The sequence below is a fragment of the Olea europaea genome, chromosome 16, assembly GCF_002742605.1.
Source record: "Olea europaea var. sylvestris chromosome 16, O_europaea_v1, whole genome shotgun sequence".
In the NCBI taxonomy this organism is placed as follows: domain Eukaryota; kingdom Viridiplantae; phylum Streptophyta; class Magnoliopsida; order Lamiales; family Oleaceae; genus Olea; species Olea europaea.
This window is the reverse complement of record NC_036252.1, coordinates 5,161,864-5,182,408: the sequence shown is the minus strand read 5'-3', so window position 1 is coordinate 5,182,408 and position 20,545 is coordinate 5,161,864. Positions and strand designations below refer to the sequence as shown.

At 31.2% G+C, this 20,545-nt stretch overlaps 1 protein-coding gene across 2 annotated transcripts; it reads right to left on the bottom strand.

The window, feature by feature from the left end:
* Positions 1-15,499: 15,499 nt before the first annotated feature.
* Positions 15,500-18,066, bottom strand: LOC111411855 (transcription factor bHLH3-like). Of its 2 annotated transcripts, none has more exons than XM_023042487.1 (2): positions 17,908-18,066; positions 15,500-17,225 (listed from the first exon to the last, which is right to left on the bottom strand). In XM_023042487.1, exon 2 carries the CDS (start codon positions 17,214-17,216, stop codon positions 15,705-15,707), a length of 1,512 nt encoding a protein of 503 aa, XP_022898255.1. In that variant the 5' UTR covers positions 17,217-17,225; positions 17,908-18,066; the 3' UTR covers positions 15,500-15,704. The 2 variants fall into 2 exon arrangements, with proteins under 2 accessions (XP_022898255.1, XP_022898256.1); XM_023042488.1 differs by having other exon boundaries at positions 15,500-17,188.
* Between the last annotated feature and the right edge of the window lie 2,479 nt (positions 18,067-20,545).

Sequence of the window (20,545 nt, the reverse complement as noted above, 5' to 3'; positions counted from 1 at the left end):
TAAATTGGAAACTCTAAAATTTAAACCAAACCTTGTTTTTTTTCCCACTCGTCATGACCCATTCAAATTCTAATTTTATGCAAATCTTTTGAGTCAATAGTCAAACCAAATGCCATAAAGTTGAAACATGAAATATTCAACACATCAATTTTCATGGTTTTCTCTTTTCATCCACTATATATACACATAGATTACATATAGACTCACATATATACAAATACATCTCTAATTTGCATGTATTTTTTTCCTGATTCGATTCCTCTTTGCTTTTTGAACAAGATGAGGGCTCCAAATGTTTTCTTGACTATCATGGCAATAATTTTTGTTCTCAATACTAAACCCTACGAAGCTGCAAGAATTCTTGACAAAGAAGAACAGCAATGGATGAAAATGGGACATCTAGTTTTACCATCCTTGCAGAGGCGCGCAGTTCGCCCACCTTCGCCAAATGGTTGCACATGGGTGGGTGGCAGCGGTGGCAGGCCATGCCGGAGCTCTGTCAGCGAGAAGAATTTTGCAAGGCGTATTGTGACGACACCTCCTCCTCCACCACCACCACCACCACCACCACCAATTGCTGCTGATAATGCCTATCCAGAGCAAATGATTAAATTTGGAATGGCTACTGATCGTATATAATTATATAAATGCCCGCAGTTACTCTAACTTTGGACTGTGTCGGTATATAGAAGCAATTACTGATATATTTTTTCATTCTTGTTTGGCTTAAGGAACCAAACTATTTCTGGTTTTCATTCTACAAGTTTAATTTGATGTATTTATTTCAAAAATGACAAACAATTAGTCTAAGCATTTTTTATTTATTTATTTATTTTAACATATCAGCCCAGCTTAAAATATGTTTTTGTGTTATTATTAAACCTAAATATATAAAACTAGTTGCTCGTTGATTATCAAATCTAAATATATAAAACATTCACTCTTTATGGTAACATCATCCTTTATAATAACCTAACATTACGACTTACGAGCTTGTTTGCCATTGGTTCTTGTGCAAAAGAAAGGATTCTTCATTTTTTTTTTCCCAAGAATTGGCTAAAAATTGTATAAGAAGACCATTTTTACTACTGAAAGTTGCTATTTTGTAGTTATCAATATTTTTTGATGACTAAAATTACATTTCATATATTTTCTTTCAGCTTATTTACGTTAAGCTTTTTGAATCAAGTGGTTCTGTGAAGCTTTAACTTTTGTTCATCTCCTACTCACATAAAATAAAACTACTACCTCAATATTTCGGATTAAAAATCCTCATTATCAATTAATTTTTCAAATTGTTATCTAATTATAATTGAACTTTGTAAAATCTACTCTGAAATTTCCAAAATATATCTCAATTGTCATTGAACTTTAAAAATTCTCTGAATTACCAAGATGTTATTTCAGACGTTACTCCGTCACTCATATTTGTTAATGGACTAGATGACAAGATAGATATAATTACGAATGTGAAAATATTTAGTAATTTCATCGAGTCCGTTAAGACAATGGATGATAGGGTGATGGGTGGAATAGTATTTTAGTAAATTTAGTGGTAACTCGAAGAACTTATAAAGTTTAATAACAATTGAGAAACATTCGTGAGACTAAATTTAGTGCAATTCAAAAAACTTGTAAAAGTCAATGGCAATTAGGAAACGTCTAAAAAGGTTCAATAGCAATTGAAATATTTTACCCTCAATATTTCTATAAAATTTTATCTAAGATATTTCTCCATAGGTCATCCACGACTAAAGCGAAAAATTGGGACCGGAACAAAATTTCGGTAAAAAATTGGGACCGGAACAAAATTTCGGTACAACGTTATGGTAATTGTAAGTTAACTATTGCTAATAATCTCAATTGTAATTGGTTCATTTTACATATTTTTAATGATATTGATTAGAAATCCAATTTTCCTCTATTATCCGTTGGAATACTTCTCTACAATCTATATATTTAAATTAATATAAATTTTATGTGATGAAAAAAAAAACCTCGAACCGTTCTACTCTCAATGAACTAGTTGAATGCTAATTGGACAATTACCAATTATATGTGAAGAACTAGGCTCAAGTTCGATTTTATTAATTCGTAACTCATAAGAAAATTAGAGTTATATTCTCTATTCTAAGCGCATCGCCAATTATGATGTAAAATAGAGTTTTAGATCTCCAAAATTTCTGAAAATCTCTTCAATGGAGAGATGCAAAAGAGATATAAATTGTATTTTTGGCAGAAAATGTAAATTAAAAAAAGAAAGATATAAATATACATATTTTCTTATATTCATAAGAGACAAAAAGCCATTTAGATATTTCCATTGAGGCATAATTTTGATTTAAATCCATCAGGATGTAAATGAGAATATAATTGTGCTTTTTAAAATACCAATTTGTACTCAATTTTAAACCACCATTGAAGAGATGCTCAAAGCAAGCGAGACACCTTTCTTCCATTGCTACCAAAAGCTCGAGTTTGTCTTGATTCATACTCAATATTTGAACGTACTAATGTTGACACAAAAAATATGTAAATTTGTTACATTTTAATTTCTCATGAGACTTTAAGGTAGTGAAATGACTTCCAACATTGTAGGTCTTCCCTAAATTGCTTTAGGAGACCTTCACATTACCCCTCAAAATAGAAAAAGACTTCCATTATATACTGTTTATTTTCCCAAAACAGATGAACATAGAAAAATTAAGAATGGTTCTGGCAAATTCTACCTTTTACATGTCAAACACAGTTGTCATTGTTATTCACAACTTTTTTACGGACCGTGGCATGATTTTATTTAGATTTCTGTTTTTTGTAAAAGAGTTTTCTTAGAAAACTATTTTAGGTGTATTTTATCTTAAAAAAATTACTCTTCTAATTAGACAAAATGCTTTCAGAAAATTATTCAAAAGTAATTTCTTATCGTGTCAAACCAGCGTACGTCTCTTGACTCTTTTCCTTTGAGGAATAGACTTTCAATATTTTAAGATCCCATATATCTTTTTTCATTTTTACCAAGTACAGAAAATGAAAATTTTGACAAGTATTATCAGGCCTTTCACTATTTCAAAAAGCTATTTCTCATCATTTTTTTAATTTATTTTAGTATTTCTCCTTCTCAGGTCTTTTTCCATTACGTTTGCAGCGTTGACTCTCTTCTTAGCAATGATAATCAATTTATACATTTTATCAGTTTCATCAGGTTGCTTGATCATGCTTGACCTCGAGATTTGGTTGAGCATATTAGCTCATCTAACTCGATAAAAATGTCGAGTGGAGCGAATCTTTGCAGAATAAAAATCAATGGGAACAAATGATCATAAAATTTATAAATGGGCCATTTAAACGAAAAAACTTGAGAGACGATCATTTTCTATTTTGACCATTAAAACAGGTCCGTTGATGCTAATAAATTCAGTCATTAGGCTTGTCGTGTAAACCCTTATCAAGCACAATATTTGAAACTAAAAATTTCAAACATTCATTCAAACGCGCAGAACAAAATCCCTGGTCAATTCAATATAAAAGGTTTCTTTTACATGATTTTTTTTTTTGTCGATTTTATTTCAACTTTTTAATAACTTATCTTTGGATTTGTCTTTCCTTTTCCATATAAAATCATAAAATATTTTTACCTAGAGAAAACATATTGGTAAATTGATTTTTATTTTTTAAAGACATTTTTTCGAGGGAAATTTTTTTTATTATTGAGTAGTTATTTTACTACATTTGTGTTGATCAATCATAATATGGTTGAATTGATTTTAACTTTTTTTTTCCCCTCGTCATGACCCATTCAAATTCTAATTTTATGCAGTTCTTTAGGGTCAAAGTCAAAGCAAGGGCCAGAAAATTGATACATGAAATATTCATGTCATAATTTTTCATTCTTAATTTCTCTTGTCATGCGCAATATATATACGCACACATATTATGAACAAACACATCTCCAATTTGCTTGTTATTTACCAGAATTAATTCCTCTTAGCTTGATGAACAAGATGATCAGGTCTCTAAATGTTTTCTTAACTATCATGGCAATATTTTTTCTTTTATACATTGAACCCTACGAAGCTGCAAGAATTCTTGATAAAGAAGAACAACAATGGATGAAAATGGGGCATCTAGTGTTACCATCCTTGCAAAGGCGCCCGGTTCGCCCGCCTTCGCCAAATGGCTGCACATGGGTGGGCGAAAGTGGTGGCAGGCCATGCCGGAGCTCTATAAGCGAGAAGAATTTTGCAGGGCGTAGTGTGGTGGGGCCTCTTCCTCCACCACCGCTTGCAGCTGATAATGCGTATTTCCTCAGCCAAAAGTATGGAATGGCTACTGATTCCAAATGAAGACGCTTTAGAACCATTACAGAAATGCCAACTGACAATTCTTTGAAGACCTAACAACAATTGTATATTAACTTTGCTCTGTGTCAGAATACTGAAGCTATTGCTGATGAAATTATTTCATATTTGTTTGGTTAAGAAACCAAACTCTTTCTTGTTTTATATCTGTTCTTTAAGTTTTGTGTATTTTCATGTATTCATTTTCGTGAACAAAATAATAAATTAAAAGAAATTAAAAATATGTTTTTGTCTGCTTTGAATATTATGTAATGTTTTAGTTTAAAAGCAGAATTTGTTCGTGGTATTCGCGGACAATTTTCAAATAAAATGGTGACAGTGAGGCACGCATGAACTTAGAATCCTTATTTATTTTGATATTATACGCATTGAATTGCCTTGACAAAGAAAAGAAAAAAATAAATTTATTTATATTCTACACTCGCCTTTTTTCAATAATATAGGTAATATGTAAAATCGAGAAATTAGCATCAATAGTCCTGAACATATTCCCACCATGCATTTTTGTCAAAATCTTTAAATAACCTTTGAGCCTTGAGGCACAGTTGATCTATCTCGACTAATTACGTTCAGACAATTTAAGAAATTTTTGAAGTCAAACCAACTCGACAAACAGCCTAAAAATTAACTCACTAACAAAAAGAAGTTCCAAAATCTACTCAAGAAAAATTCTTCGAAATTCAATATATAGAAGCAATTACTGATATATTTTTTACATTCTTGTTTGGCTTAAGGAACCAAACTATTTCTGGTTTTCATTATACAAGTTTAATTTTATGTGTTTATTTCACAAATGACAAACAATTAGTCTATCTGAGCCCAAATATTTTTTTTTTTACATACCAGCCTAGCGTAAAATATTTTTTGTGTAATTATTAAGCCTAAATCTATAAAAACATTGAGAGCATGTTTGGCTGTGCTTCTTTGTACAAAAGAAATTACACTTTTTTTAGAGTTGGCTAAAAATTGTCTTCTTTAGATAATAAGATTATTTTTACTACTAAAAGTAGCTACTTTTGCAGTTATCAATATTTTTCGATGACTAAAATGATATTTCATATATTTTCTTTCAGCTTATTTACCTTAAGCGTATTGAATCAAGTGGTTCTGTAAAGTTTTAACTTATATTCATCTCCTTCTCTAAATTACCCATGGACTTACCAAAATATTATTTCAAACGTTACTCCATCACTTGTATTTAAATGTTAATGGACTAGATGACTAGATAGATATAATTACTGATGTGAAACCATTTTAGTAAGTTCATTGAGTCCATTAAGATGACGGATGATATAGAGTGACGGATAGAATAATATTTTAGTAAATTCAATGGTAACTCAAAGAACCTATAAAGTTTAATGGCAGCTGGAAAACATTCGAGGAATTAAGTTTAGTGCAATTTAAAGAACTTTTAAAATTCAATGGCAAAAGTTCAATAGCAATTGAAATATTTTACCCTCAATATTTTTATAAAATTTTATCTAAGATATTTCTCCGTAGGTCATCTACGACTAAAGCGAAAATTGGGACCGGAACAAAACTTGGGTACAATCTTATGGTAATAGTAAGTTTACTATTGCTAATAATCTCAATCATTACCAAGTTTACTGTTGCTAATAATCTCAATTGTGATTGGTTCATTTTACATATTCTTAATGATTTTGATTAGAAATCCAATTTTCCTCTATTATCCGTTGGAATACTTCTCTACAATCTACATATTTAAATCAATATAAATTGTATGTGATGAAAAAAGTACCTTGACCCGTCCTACTCTCAATGAACTAATTTAATCCTAATCAAACGAGAACTTATTATATGTGAAGAACTAGGCCAAATTCATAAGCAAATTAGGGTTCTAATTCTCTATTTTAAGCAAGTGAAACGTGTACATTTCTCTAAACTAGAATTAGAGATGTTTCATTGTTACCAAAAGTTCGAGCTTGTCTCGGTTCGTACTCTATAATTGAACGAACTAATATTGACAGAAATAATATGTAAATTTGTTACATTTTAATTTTTCATGAGACTTCAAGGTTCTCCACTAATGTACGTCTTTCCTAAATGATTTTAGGAGACCTTCACATTACACCCCAAAATAGATGAACTTAGACAAAGTAGTTTAATTGAATTAAGAATGGTGCTGACAAATTCTACATTTTTCGTGTCAAACACGGTGGACATTGTTAATTAACCTAGGCCGGGTTGAAGGAAGTGAATACTATATATTAGGAAGAAATTTCTAGCATGTGGCGGAAGAAAATGAAAAACTATTCACTACTTCTTTACGGACCCGTTTGGCGAGCATCTGTTTTCACTTCTACCATTTTTTATTTTTTTTAAAGAGCTTTCTGACGAAATTATTTTGGGCCAGTTTCATCTAAAAACATTTTTAACTAGATAAAATACTTCAAAAAATTATTCAAAAATGTTCAAAAGTAATTTCTTATTATATAAAAAGTTTTTAACATTTCAAAAATATGTCAAACGGAACATACATGTCTTTTAACTCTTTTCCTTTGAAAAATTCCATATTCCTTTTTCTTTTTTCGTTTTTACCAAGTACAAAAAACGAAAATTTTCACAAGTGTTCTCAAGCCTTTCACTATTTCAAAAAGTTTTTATCATCATTTTTTAATTTATTTTAGTATTTTTCTTTTGGTTTTCCCTTTTTAATACTCAACGTACTTGTTACAAGTCTTTCACCATTATGTTTGCAATCTCAAGGGTTACTTTTGCATTATGTAACCCTTCATTTAATATTTGATGTACAAGTAGAATAATCTATCAACATATACACATATTGGGTACTTGATGACATTAAACCAATAGTCGATCGAGTTGATTGAGAACTAACTCGACAGTTTCACCTAGTTGCTTGATCTTGCTCGACCTACTTGAGGGTTTCACTAATTTGGTTGAGTATTTTAGCTCATCTAACTCGAAAAAATGTTGAGTAAAGTGAATCTTTACAAAATAAAAATTAATTTTCAATAAGCTTAACTTGATCATATAATCTATAAATGGGCCATTTAAACAAAAAACCTAAGAGGCAGTCATTTTTTATTTTGACCACTAAAACAGGTCCGTCGATGCTACTAAATTCAGTCGTAACGCTTGCTGTGTAAGCTCTTATCAAGCACAATATTTGAAACTAAAACTTCAAACATTCAAACGCGTAAAACAAAATCCCTGGTCAATTCAACATAAAATGTTGTCTTTTACATGAATTTTCTTTTTTTGTCGATTTCGTTTCGACTTTTTAATTAACTATCTTTGGATTTTTCTTTCTTTTTCCATACAATACCATAAAATATTTTTACCTATAGAAAACATATCGGTAAATTGGTTTTATATAGACATTTTTTCCTAGGAAAAAAAATTATTATAGAATAAATAATTTAATAGATTAATGTTGATCATCATCGTTAAATTGATTTTAATTTGTTTTCCCACGTCATGACCCATTCAAATCTACTTTTATGCAATTCTTTATGGTCAAAGTCAAAGCTAGGGGCCATAAAATTGATAAACGAAATATTCAAGCCTTAATTATTCGTTCTTAATTTCTCTGTTCATGCACTATATATATACGCACACATATTATAAACAAACACATCTCCTATTTGCGTTTATTTACCAGAATCAATTCCATTTTTCGAGCTGAACAAGATGAGGGCTCCAAATGTTTTCCTAACTATGATGGCAATATTTTTTCTTTTATACATTAAACCCTATGAAGCTGCAAGAATTCTTGATAAAGAAGAACAACAATGGATGAAAATGGGACATCTAGTGTTACCATCCTTACAGAGGCGCCCCGTTCGCCCGCCTTCGCCAAATGGCTGCATTTGGGTGGGTGGCAGCGGTGGCAGGCCATGTCGGAGCTCTATAAGCGAGAAGAATTTTGCAGGGCGTAGTGTGGTGGCGCCTCCTCCTCCTCCACCACCTCTTGCAGCTGATAATGCGTATTTCCCCAGCCAAAAGTTTGGAATGGCTACTGATTCCAAATGAAGACGCTTTAGTGCCATTACAGAAATGCCAACTGACAATTCATTGAAGACTTAACAACAATTATATATTAGCTTTGCACTGCGTCATAACACAGAGGCAATTGCTGATGAAATTATTTCATATCTTTTTGGTTAAGAAACCAAACTTTTTTTGTTTTATTCTATTCTTTAAGTTTTGTGTATTTTCATGTATTCATTTTCATAAACAAAACAATAAATTAAATGAAATTAAGAATATGTTTTTCTAAGCTTCGAATATTATGTGATGTTTTAGTTTAAAGGCAGAATTTGTTCATGGTACTCGTGGACAATTTTCAAATAAAAGGGTGACTGTGAGGCATGCATGAATTTAGAATCCTTATTTATTTTGATATTATACACATTGAATTGCCTAGACTAAGAAAAGAAAAGAAAATTATATTCTAGATTAGTCTTTTTTCAATATTATAGTAAAATTGAGAAATTAGCACAAATAGTCCTATACATATTCCCACCATGCATTTTTTGTCACAATCTTTAAATAACCTTTGCGGCAAAATTGATCTATCTGGATGAATTACGTTCAGACAATTTAAGAAATTCTTTAAGTCAAACCAACTCGACAAACAACCTAAAAATTAACTCACTATCAAAAAGAAGTTCCAAAATCCACTCAAGAAAAACACTTCGAACTTTTACAAAAAGAATGAAAATATATTATAGTGCTTGTGAGAGTTTTGGTCAAATTGCCCTTAAATGCATAAACACCATAAAAAATGAATTGAGGATGACAAGGGAGATTTAGATGAGAGACAAACTAAGCACGTGACACATCAAAAAATCAACTAATTTCGTATGTTGCACAAGTTGAGGCACGTTCAGACACAACATAGAACTTTTCAATCATATTAAAATGGGAGAAAATGGTGGTATAACTTTTGTTTCGTTTTCTTCAGTGGGTTTCCTAATCTCTGTAAAAAGTGCAAATAAGTCCCCCCAACCCCCCGCAATCCTCAATATATCATAAATATCCATTTGGATGGATTCTATCCACAAGAACTTGTGGCTACTACATTTATAAAAGGTATAGGGTGTATTTGATCTAGTGTCTTCAAGCCGTTCCAATTTCAATTTTGCAAAACACTGATAACGTATTTGATTTGTTATTTTTGAAAATATGTTTTTAAAAAAAATAATAAATTTTATACCATAAAACTCAAAAAGCATTTTTGATGTTTTGAGTGCTTTCAGTGAAAATTTTAAAAACACCCAAAACATAAAAAACAAGAGTTTAAAAAAAATAGTTATTAAATAAAATTATAAATATAAATATAAAATTCTGACAAATAAAATTAAAAATTAAAATTAAAAAATGATATTTTTTAAATATAAAAATTTGAAAAAAAAAAACAAATTCTAGAATTCTAAAAATTAAAATAAAAATTGTGAAAAAAAATTAAGATTATTAAAATTTCTAGAAAAATGAAAATTATAAAAATAAGTAAAAATAAAAATAGATCTAGCTCTTAATGATTATTTACATAAAAAGTTTTAAAAAATATTTAAATGAAGATGGTCAAAAATATTTTAAGTACACGCATTAGTTTTTGTTTTATTTCCTATTTTTTAAATTAATTTATTATTTTTTAATTTTACCTTTTTAGTAAGAAAAAATATTATAAAAAATCACCAACTTTAAAATGTATATAAAATTTCCTTTTTTTAACTGAACAATTAAATTTAATGGAATAAAATATAATAAAACAATTTTTCAAAATTTCAAAACAAACATGTTTTCTAGTTTTTTATTTTAAAAATTAATTTTTCAAAACAACAAACCAATAGAGCTTTTAAAAATTAAAAAAAAAAAACCCTCAAAACAGAAAATGAACTCAAAACTCAAAAAAAAAAAAAAAAAAAAAAAAAAAAAAAAAAAACAACCCTTAAACAATAGTTACAATTTATTGTCAAACGAGCCCTTAAATGGAGGTGTCAAGATATGGAAGTTGGAGTCCCATTTATACTTTTTAACAAAGGTTAGGGACCCTTATTGCAATCTTTTCAAAATAAATAAATAAATATTAATTTGATTTTACACTTTGAAAGTTTAGAATAATATTAATCCATCAATTCAATTCAACGGCTAAAAGTTAAAATAAATTCATAGTTACTTGATAGTACCTTCTTATATACGTCTTTGAAAATAATGTCAAAGTGAGATTCACCGAACCAAAATAATTGGACAAGAAAAGTAAGATGTTCAATTGCTGCAAAGCTCAAGCTTGTCTCCGTTCGTATTCGATATCTGAACATACTAATATAGACACAAAAACAATATGTAAATTTTGTTACATTTTAATTTTCATAAGACTTCAAGGTAGAGAAATGACTTTCATTAGGTCTTTCCTAAATACATGACTTCAAGAGACCTATAGATTACGAAAAATGACTTCCATTATCTACGGTTTATTTACCAAAAACAGATGCATCATGCACATAGACAGATTAAGAATGGTGCAGACGAATTCTACTCGATCATTAATTTCATTTGGTTGAGTATTAGCTCGATTAACTTGACTAAGTCGAGTTTGTTTGTCTTTATCAAAATAATAAATGCAAATAAATTATCATCAATTTTAATGAGTTTAAATTGATATTTTAACCAATAAAATTAAGGCTCGTTTAAACGAAAAACTTGAGAGATGATCATTATTTTCTATTTTTACCACTAAAAAATTACCGTTTTGAAAATTCATATATTTATTAAAGTTATTTAAATTAATTTGGGCTAAAAAAAGTCTTAAAGTTTTAGCCTTCAAAGATTTTCTCTCTACCATGAAACAAATTTTTTTATGTTTAATTTTTTTAAACTTATCTACTCTATTCTATTGATTTGACCTTTATGCCACGTAATTGAGACCAAAAGTTGAAACATTCAACTGCGTAGAACAAAAGCCCCGTCAATTCAAAATAACACGTTTTCAAATTTTAAATAAACTGTCTTTGAATTCGCTTTCAATTATCAAATATTGGATTTGTTTCACTATTTTCTGTATAATTTGTATAATATTTTCACCTAATTAAACTTTTGGTAAAAAAATATATATATATTTAAAATATATTTTCCTGGAAAAAAAAATTTTATAATTAAACAACCATCTTCATGTAAAAAAATAAATAAATGTCGATCATTCATATTGCAGTTGAATTATTTCTTGCCTTTTTGAGATGTTCAAATTTTGATTTTAACTTGTTTCAAAGCATAATTTCAATTAATCAATCCAAATTTTATACTAGTTTTTCTATTTTTATCAATTAACATAAAAAAAAAAATTATATAATGGAAACCAAAACACACATCAATTACTTACACGGACCATGCTATTTGTAAAACATAGTATACAACTTGGTTGACAACATGGCCAAGTGGCGACCCCAATATATCGACCCCTCCCCACAAATTAAAGTTACAAAATAAACGATCTCATAAGACCGTCATTTCTTGATATTAAGAACATATATATTCACGATTGTTACCGTTAAGTTGGGTCGAAAAACTAGAACAACTAGCAACAGACAAAAGATTGTCATTCGGGGAGAGAATAAAATAAGAACTCTATAATTTAAATTAAACCTTGTTCTCCCCACCATCCTCATGACCCATTCAAAATTCTATTTTTATGCAAGTTCTTGGAGTCAGTAGTCAAAACCTATGCCTTAAAAATTAAAATATGAAATATTCAAGTCATAAATTTTCACTGTTTTCTCTTTTCATGTACTATATATACACACATATAACATATCTACACATATACATATACACACAAACATATCTCCAATTCGAATTTATTTACCAGAATTAGTTCCTCTTTGCTTTCTGAACAGGATGAGGTCTCCAAATGTTTTCTTAACTATCATGGCAATATTTTTTCTTTTATACATTAAACCCTACGAAGCTGCAAGATTTCTTGAAAAAGAAGACAAGCAATGGATGAAAATGGGACATCTAGTGTTACCATCCTTGCAGAGGCGCCCGGTTCGGCCGCCTTCGCCAAATGGCTGCACATGGGTTGGCGGCAGCGGTGGTAGGCCATGCCGGAGCTCTATCAGCGAGAAGAATTTTGCAGGGCGTAGTGTGGCGGCGGCGCCACCACCACCACTTGCACCTGATAATGACTATCCAGAGCAAATGGTGCAGTTTGGAATGGCTACTAATCGTAAATGAAGCTGCTTTATTAGTTATTACCATTACAGAAGTAACTACAGTTAAGTTATATTAACAGCGGACTGTACCATAAAAGGCAAACTAATTCTTTAGTTCTTTTTTCTTTTTTAAGGTTAACGAACCAAACATTTTCTTGTTTCATTCTTTGAACTTCCTTTGTAAATTTGGTGTATTTTCATGTATTCAATTTACGAACAAAATAACAAATGAACGGATATTTAAATTTGTAGCTTCCAACAATGTAATTATGATCATGTTACGTTGCTCGAATTTTTTTGATATAATGGCTTATCGGCACTCACAATTGAGAGGCCCTTCTTTTTTGGACTTTCTTTTTTTACACGGGATCCACACGCATGTGAGAGGATGTTAATCATTCTGGCAAAAAAAATTCTAATAAAGTAGTTTAATTCATGTAATTAATGCGTTTGTTAAAAAGTAGAATTTGTTCAAAGTCATGTACAATTTTTCCCTTGAGGCAAGGCATGAACTCAAAATCATTATAATTTGTGATGTACACGTTGGATAACCTTGAAAAAATAAAATAAAAAATTATTTAATTTTATCTTCAACACCACTTTGCTTCAATGTTATAGAGTGAGTCAACCAATGAGAGATGCACGTTAGAGTTTCAATGATATTCAAGAAGGAAAATGGTAATAAAAAATTTTCTGTTATTTCTCCCATTTTTCTAATTTAATAAATTAATCATGTATCATCCATGGTTTTACAAAAAAGAAAAAAAGAAAATAAAAATGTTTGATTTAGCATTTCGAAATGTTAAGTAATATGATCAACTTGTTCCATTCAACCGCAAGAAGAAAATCAGTCATCTCCTGAAAACATGTTGGTAGGTTTGGACCCAAACGATAGGACGAGATGTATATGTTAAAATATGAATTAAACTACTTTGCCCCGAAAAAATTTGACACAATGCTTGACATTTGCTCACACGCGCGTGGTTTCTGCATGAATAAAAAAGTCCCCAGAAAAAGAAAAAGAAAAAAAAAAGAATGTGTCTTCCTATTGTGAGTTTCGGTCAAGTTACATGTCAACTATTTTCTGGCAACATAGCATGGTTGTTAAAATATTATTCTCTTGTCCTATTCAATCTCATTTAATCAACTTACAAAACATATTTTAAGTTATTTCTAATTAATTTGATGCCAAAAGATCACACTTTGAACGAGTTTCTTAACATAGCATGGAATTTGATTGCAAGAATTGAATTACCTAAAACTTGTTTTACTGAAAATTGTCAATTAAATGTGTTTGATTGATATAATTTTTCACCTGAAAAATGTTCAAATTTTGAATCTTTTGGTGTTCGTTTGGCTTTGTTTCTATGAAAATTATCAATTAAAGGGAATGAAATTTGTTATAATTGTAGATAGAATTTATTTCAAAAAAAAAAAACCTGGAAAATTAATTTCCCACCAAATCCATGGGAATTGAAATTTCACAAAATCAAGGAAATATGGGTCACGTGAAGAAGCGGATGGAAAATCAATTGCCTAGAAAATTCTTGCAATAAAATAAGAAAAAAGGTGGAAAATAGAATTCCATGGAAAACTCCTCAAATCAAACAGGCCCTAAGAGTATTTGCTAATGCATAATGCGTATAAATACAAATAGATGTAGAGTATGTTTTAGACACATTTTTCTTAAAAATGAGTTATGAAATAATGATTTTTTGAAAAATATATGATTAAAAAATAGGAAAAATTATTTACGTGCAAAATTATTTTATCGAAAGAATGTGATGAAAGACGAGTTTTGAAAAAAAAATGAACCTTTAGATAATGGAGGTCAAAAATAATAAAAACAGTAGCATTACTGCATTAGTGGAAGGTTATTTTTTTTCTTTTTTCCCCTCCGGAAATTGGAATATAAATTTCAAAAATTATGTTGTAATTAACCTAAACATAAACCTAGTTATTCTCCTGATGACCCTTTCAATTTCTAATTCTTTGAAAATCCTACAAGTCAACAGTCAAATTCTGTCATCAAATTGAATTTGTGAAAAATTCAAATTCAATCTCAAACTTTTTATTGTTTTCGTGTCACTCCAGTTTACACCTTATTCTCCATGGTCCCTATGTCCCAGAGATGGTCACTATGTCTCAGAGATGGATATGAATTGATTCGAAGGACTCCTTCAAACGAAATGCCCTTGTTCCATCTCTTTGGGGCCAAGTCTTTTGAAAAGATTTTCTTAGGTCGTCCTTAGTAAAGGCAAATTTATCTAACAAAATTGTAAATAAGTTGCCAGACATTATGCACAAGAACTTCAAAAAGACTCGGCATTTTTGATAGAGACATTGCAAGATTAAAACTAATTTACCTAGTTTTCTACCTTTCGTATGGTTTCAAACCAAGAAAGTCACCGTCCTTGTTGCCGCCGAGTGTTGATAATTTTAAACCGAAAGAAATCGAAAAATCCCTCCAAAGATACGTCTGTTCAAATGAATCCTCTCCAAAGCTTAAGTTCCTTTTCATCTTCCAAATGAACAAACATTCTACAGGGCAGTGGTCATTGCCTTAACTAAAAAGATTATAAACCCATAGAAGGCGCATAATTTCCTCGTAAGATGCTGATACCAACAAGTACACAAGACTCAATGAAGTAACAGAGAAGGTAAAAGTAAGTTTTTGATCGTTTTACTGTACATTCTCGATGATGTTTAGGCTTGCAGAAACAGAAGGGGAAGGTCGAAAGAAAAATAGCCAGCACAAGAACTTGTCAAGAACCCCTATGATTTGAGCGGACAAAAGGCCAAGCACAAGTTGTTATGCCACTCAAAAGAAGTGAAACATAATCACAAGGAGATAACGTACATAAGAATATCAACCATCCCCTGTATCGATTCTAAGCCTCCATGGTAAATGGTAATTCTTATGATGTAACAAGAGTCAATTAAACAGGAGAGAATATGCAATGAAGAACAATCCATCATATAGCCAAATACAGGAGCATAATCAGATACAAGAGTGTAACTTAGCTAGGTAGCAACTACTTATATACAGGCAAATGCCCTCATTTGTTATCAAAACTAGGCATCCCTGTCATAAACCAGAAATACAATAGATAATGGAGATACAGCTTACAGATGCAAATTTATGGCAGGATCATTGCAAGAGGGAGGCAGTCAACTTCTCCTTCAATTGTTCAGCAGTATCGCCCTGAGTTTCAAGAGAGAACGTGTGAACCACCTGACCATTGTCGGATATGGAAATACTCGATTCTTGCACAACAGCTTGATGCTCCCTCAGCATCTTTACAACACCAGATACAGGGTGAGAATCTAGGGGGAATTTCACTCGTACAACTGCATCATCATGCCTTTCATAGAAATCCATTTCAGGGATATCATCATTATTTTGCTTATTACTCACCATCTCTTTCTCAGCTTCCAAGATTCTTATCTTTGTCTGAAGATCTGTAATATAGGCAATTGCATCACCGAGTAGAGACGCTTTGTCCATCTTTGAGATATTTGGAACCACGGCTCTTAATGCATAAAAACGCTGATTAAGCTTCTCACGTCTCTGTCTTTCCGCTTCCACGTGATTCAGTGGTTCTTCCCTCCCATTGGCCGGCTTCCTACCTCTCTTTCTAGGTTTTCGGTCATCAGCAAGAAGCAAAGAATCTTCAATAGTTTGGTCCATACTAGAAACTATGTCATGTGAATTTGATCCCCTGACAATGATCTGGTTCATCTGAGGAAACAGTTTTGCTTCACCTTCATCACTTCGGTGCCCATTTGACGAGTTCCCATAAACTCGAGAACTGCCTAATGTTTGTACATCGTATGATTCTGAAGAAAAACCAGAATCATCTTCCACCTTCGGAGAAAAACTTATACTGATAGGACCTGATTTGGAACCTCCGAGACTGAGTTCTTGCCCAAATATTTTGGGACAAACTTTTGGCTGTGCAGAGTTCGGTTTGCAAACTATAGATTTTGCCAACTTAATGACATTCTGGTCCTCGGGAATCGATTTCTTGGAACCAATCTCCACAACTCCCGATTTCAACGGGACAAATGCCACCGTCTCCAAATGAGCAGATTTTGCTAAATATGATCTTGATTGATAGTGTTCTAAACAGCTTTTCACATCAGAAACCCAAATTGATCTAGCAGAGTTAAATGATTGAGAAGGAATGGAGGGTTTATCAAAGGGAAATGCAAAGTACATTGACATGAGATAAAACATCTCAACTTCAGACACCTGATCCAACTTAGTCAACATGTTATCATCATTCAATCGCCCAAAGCACGTGAGAATCTTCTGAAGAACTAGTTTTCTTAGATCTCCTTCAGCTGGTTTTTGACTATCAGATGAAAATCCATCTTTATCCTCACCTTCTGTTGATTCTTTAAGATGCCCGTCCCCCCATATCAAGGCCGATTTACCAGATTTCGATTTTGCTACTTGCCAATAGATGGCATAAGTCCAATCTGACCCTTCAACAATCTTGCACAGACCCTGCAGGACTCCCAGATCTCCACTCAAGCCAGTGAATTCTGACAGCACATTATTTGAAGCCGACCACACAAAGTATTCAGTGGCTTCGCTGCCTAAAACACCTTCAACCATAGCCTTGCCCTCTTCATTTAACCAAAACTTATCCGTCATCTTTCAACACTTCAGAAAACCAGTTTCCTCAAGAAAGGTGCAAAAAATAGAGAGACTAAAATCTTACACAAGCCCAATTTTCACGCCCTAATTCAAAACTAATTGATTTTTACGCCCAAAATGGAAAAAGACAACCAGAATCTAATTTTTTTTTTTTTTTTCCCAACAATTGAGGTTCTTTTCAAAAGACCATTTGTATCGATACAACCCCTATATTTAAGATTTAAAATCTTAGTATCTGTGAACCTCAAGTTACCTACAAAAAGAACTTTTTGAAAACCTCAAAACTAAGATTATTCAACCCAAAAAAGCGAAACCCTAATTCTTTTTCCAACAAAAACCCGAAATCAAGAATTTTGATTCCAGGGAACAATGGTCCCCCAAAAACAAAACTTTTCAAAAACACAGCTTACAGAAGAAACCCAATAAAATTTTAAACTTCAATACCTCAAGTTCGCTTTAAATCAAACATTTGAGGAAACTCGCAATAAAATTTAAAACCTTAAAATTGTCGAGGCTTGAGCTAAACACAATTGCTCAATTTTACACACCATCAGCGAAGAAAAAAGGACTAATTTTTCGGCTGAATTTCACTAAAAAAAGAACAGCTTCAGGTTTGATTTCTCAGGAAGATTTCAAGAACATGAGAAATACAGAGGATTAAAGATTCAAGATTTGTAGTGCAGATTACCTGAAATAAAAGATGGATTCATCATTCATGGATTTGTTGCATGTTATGTGTGAAGCCGCTCGTGTTTCATGTGAGTTCAACCACTTCGGATCAGATACACGCCATTTTCGTTGCAATCTTTTGTTTTGTTTATCTGAATGACGGAAATGTTTTTAGTTTTATTTTTTCGATGTTGAATTCACGCGTGATGGCCTATGGGGCCTCGCGGCTATGTCGGCGTGGGACCAAACTTGCAAGTTTACTAGGGTTCGTTCAAGGATTATTGGGTGACAAGCTTGTCACTTTGGCTTTCTCGTTGTTTAAGCATCTACGTGTAATATTATTTTATTAAAAAAATATAATAAAAATAAATATATATATATATATTTTTTTTTTGAAATGAGTAATATTAGGTATACACTTTAGCTAATAGCCCTCTAATAGGAGGGTGGGGCTCGCAATTATAAAATAATCACAGATAATCGCGAATCTCACCTTCTATTAGACAACTGTCAAATTAAGTATACACCAAAGAACATTTTTCTTTTGAAAAAATGAAGATCAAACAAGGGCTTAATAAGAATATAAATTATTTTAAGAAGCATAAGTGAATTTTGTAAATAAAAATTATTTAATTTTTTTGTCAAAATAAGTAGTTTCTTTATTTTTAATTTTGACAAAAGAATTTACTTATTTTAATTTTTTTTTTCCCAAATAAACGTGTGTGGGCTCAAAATGTCTCTTATTAACATGAATAAAGATCATTTTGTTTGAAAAAGAAAATTCAGAATGAATGCATTTTTCAAAAGATTCAATAACGTTGATGGGATACATGGTGCCTGATTAATTGATGAACGGGACAACGGCATGAATGAATTGATTGATCGAACTTTAAGTAATTTTTCTAGGTTGGTTGAATCCATATCGCATGATTAATTGATGAAGGGATAAATGCAAGAATATTCAATAGATCAAACTCTCTAATCACTTGTTAAAATTTTGTAAATCTTTTATTGTATTTTGCTCAAACAATAAGAGCACGAGTTTATTATACCCTTTAGCCACTACTTACACTCCATATCACATTTCATTTATGACATATTTGACATGATATATTAGTTCGTATTGAAAATTTAGATTTTAAACAATACGAGGAGCACGAATTACATTTACATGATCGTTGACTCAAACCCACACACGGTTGCAATGGAAGTCTCTTGTCACTGGAGTTCCATCCTTCAAAACAATTGCATCCACGTGTCTATTCTCTCCCTATCGCTGCCGCCGCGACATCCCCTTTTGCTCCCACCAGCTCCGTCCAGAAATCTTTACTTATAATGAATTTATATCAATATTCAAAAATATTATCTTGTAGTATTATAACTTCAATTGCTATCCATTTCGATCCAACTCACATGAACCAATAATTTATATTATTTTTCTTGGAAAACATAAATCCCCCTTCCCCTCCCCTTTCGGCCATCCAACGTATATTATTGATTTTAGAATCGGCTTTAGAATTATTGATCTTAGAATTGACTTTGATCAAGGTGAAGGGTTTATTTCTTCGAGTGGTCGGAAAAAAAAATTATCTGGCTTAAAAAGGGACATATTTTCAGTAGCATAATCTAATTTTTCACAAGAAGTTGTAGATCTCATTATAAATATAAAAGGAAAAAAGGAAGAAAGAAGGGAAGCATTTTATATGTACAGAAAATGGACTTACAGAAGCGCTACAATACAAACACAATAGGGGGATGGTGGGGATTCTTATGGACAATATTTTAATCACATAGGGCCACCTCCATGTGAGTGTCTGTAGCAATTATGTGAAGCCCGTTTTCTGTATAAATGGTTTGAATCAAAGGAAAAAGCAAAAATTGGGACTTGCCTGGACAATCTGCCATGTTTCCTCTCTCTACTGTATAATAAGTTTGTTGAATTGGAACTTGGGAAATATGTGTATATATAGACCCTGTTTGAACCGCATTTTTTTTCCAAAAAAAAAAAAAAAAAAAAATTTTAAAATAATATTTTTTTTTTTTATTTTTTTTTTTAAATAATATTTTGATATCATTTCAATCATATATTTTTTATTAAAATAATATTAAACATAAATTTAAAATTTTTCCTTATTTTTTTAATCACATATTTTCTATGAATCTGCTATTCTAAAATATATTCTTTCAAAATAATATGCCTCAAATACAGACATAGTATAATTTTAGAATAATAAACAATTTATTTATTTATTATTGATAGTGACTGACATCTTCTTTTGAATGATAGAGTCACAGCCAAATATATAAATGCGACTTACAAATACATAGCTGGCTAGCACGTGGGATTGAGATCATAATTTATGACTTTTTTTGGGGGAAAAAAAGGAAAATATTCTTTGCGTTCAAACAGGCTTGATAATTCTTTTTGACTTTTGGACTATCAAAGCATGAATAATGTTACTTGTACTCATGAGGTTACAAAATAATTTACACACACATGAAATGTTAAAAAAAGAGCTAAATAAATTTTGAATTTGTTTCGCGCGGATAGTCGCTAACAATTAAAAAGGGATCACACGATTGTGTAAGGAACAAATCTCTTGAAACAAAGTCCAAAAAAATGGTGTTTTATTGACAATGATTTACAATTGGAACTA

Excerpts from the sequence above, each read along its gene's own strand:
- LOC111411855 (XM_023042487.1), bottom strand. The coding sequence starts at position 17,216 with ATGACGGATAAGTTTTGGTTAAATGAAGAGGGCAAGGCTATGGTTGAA.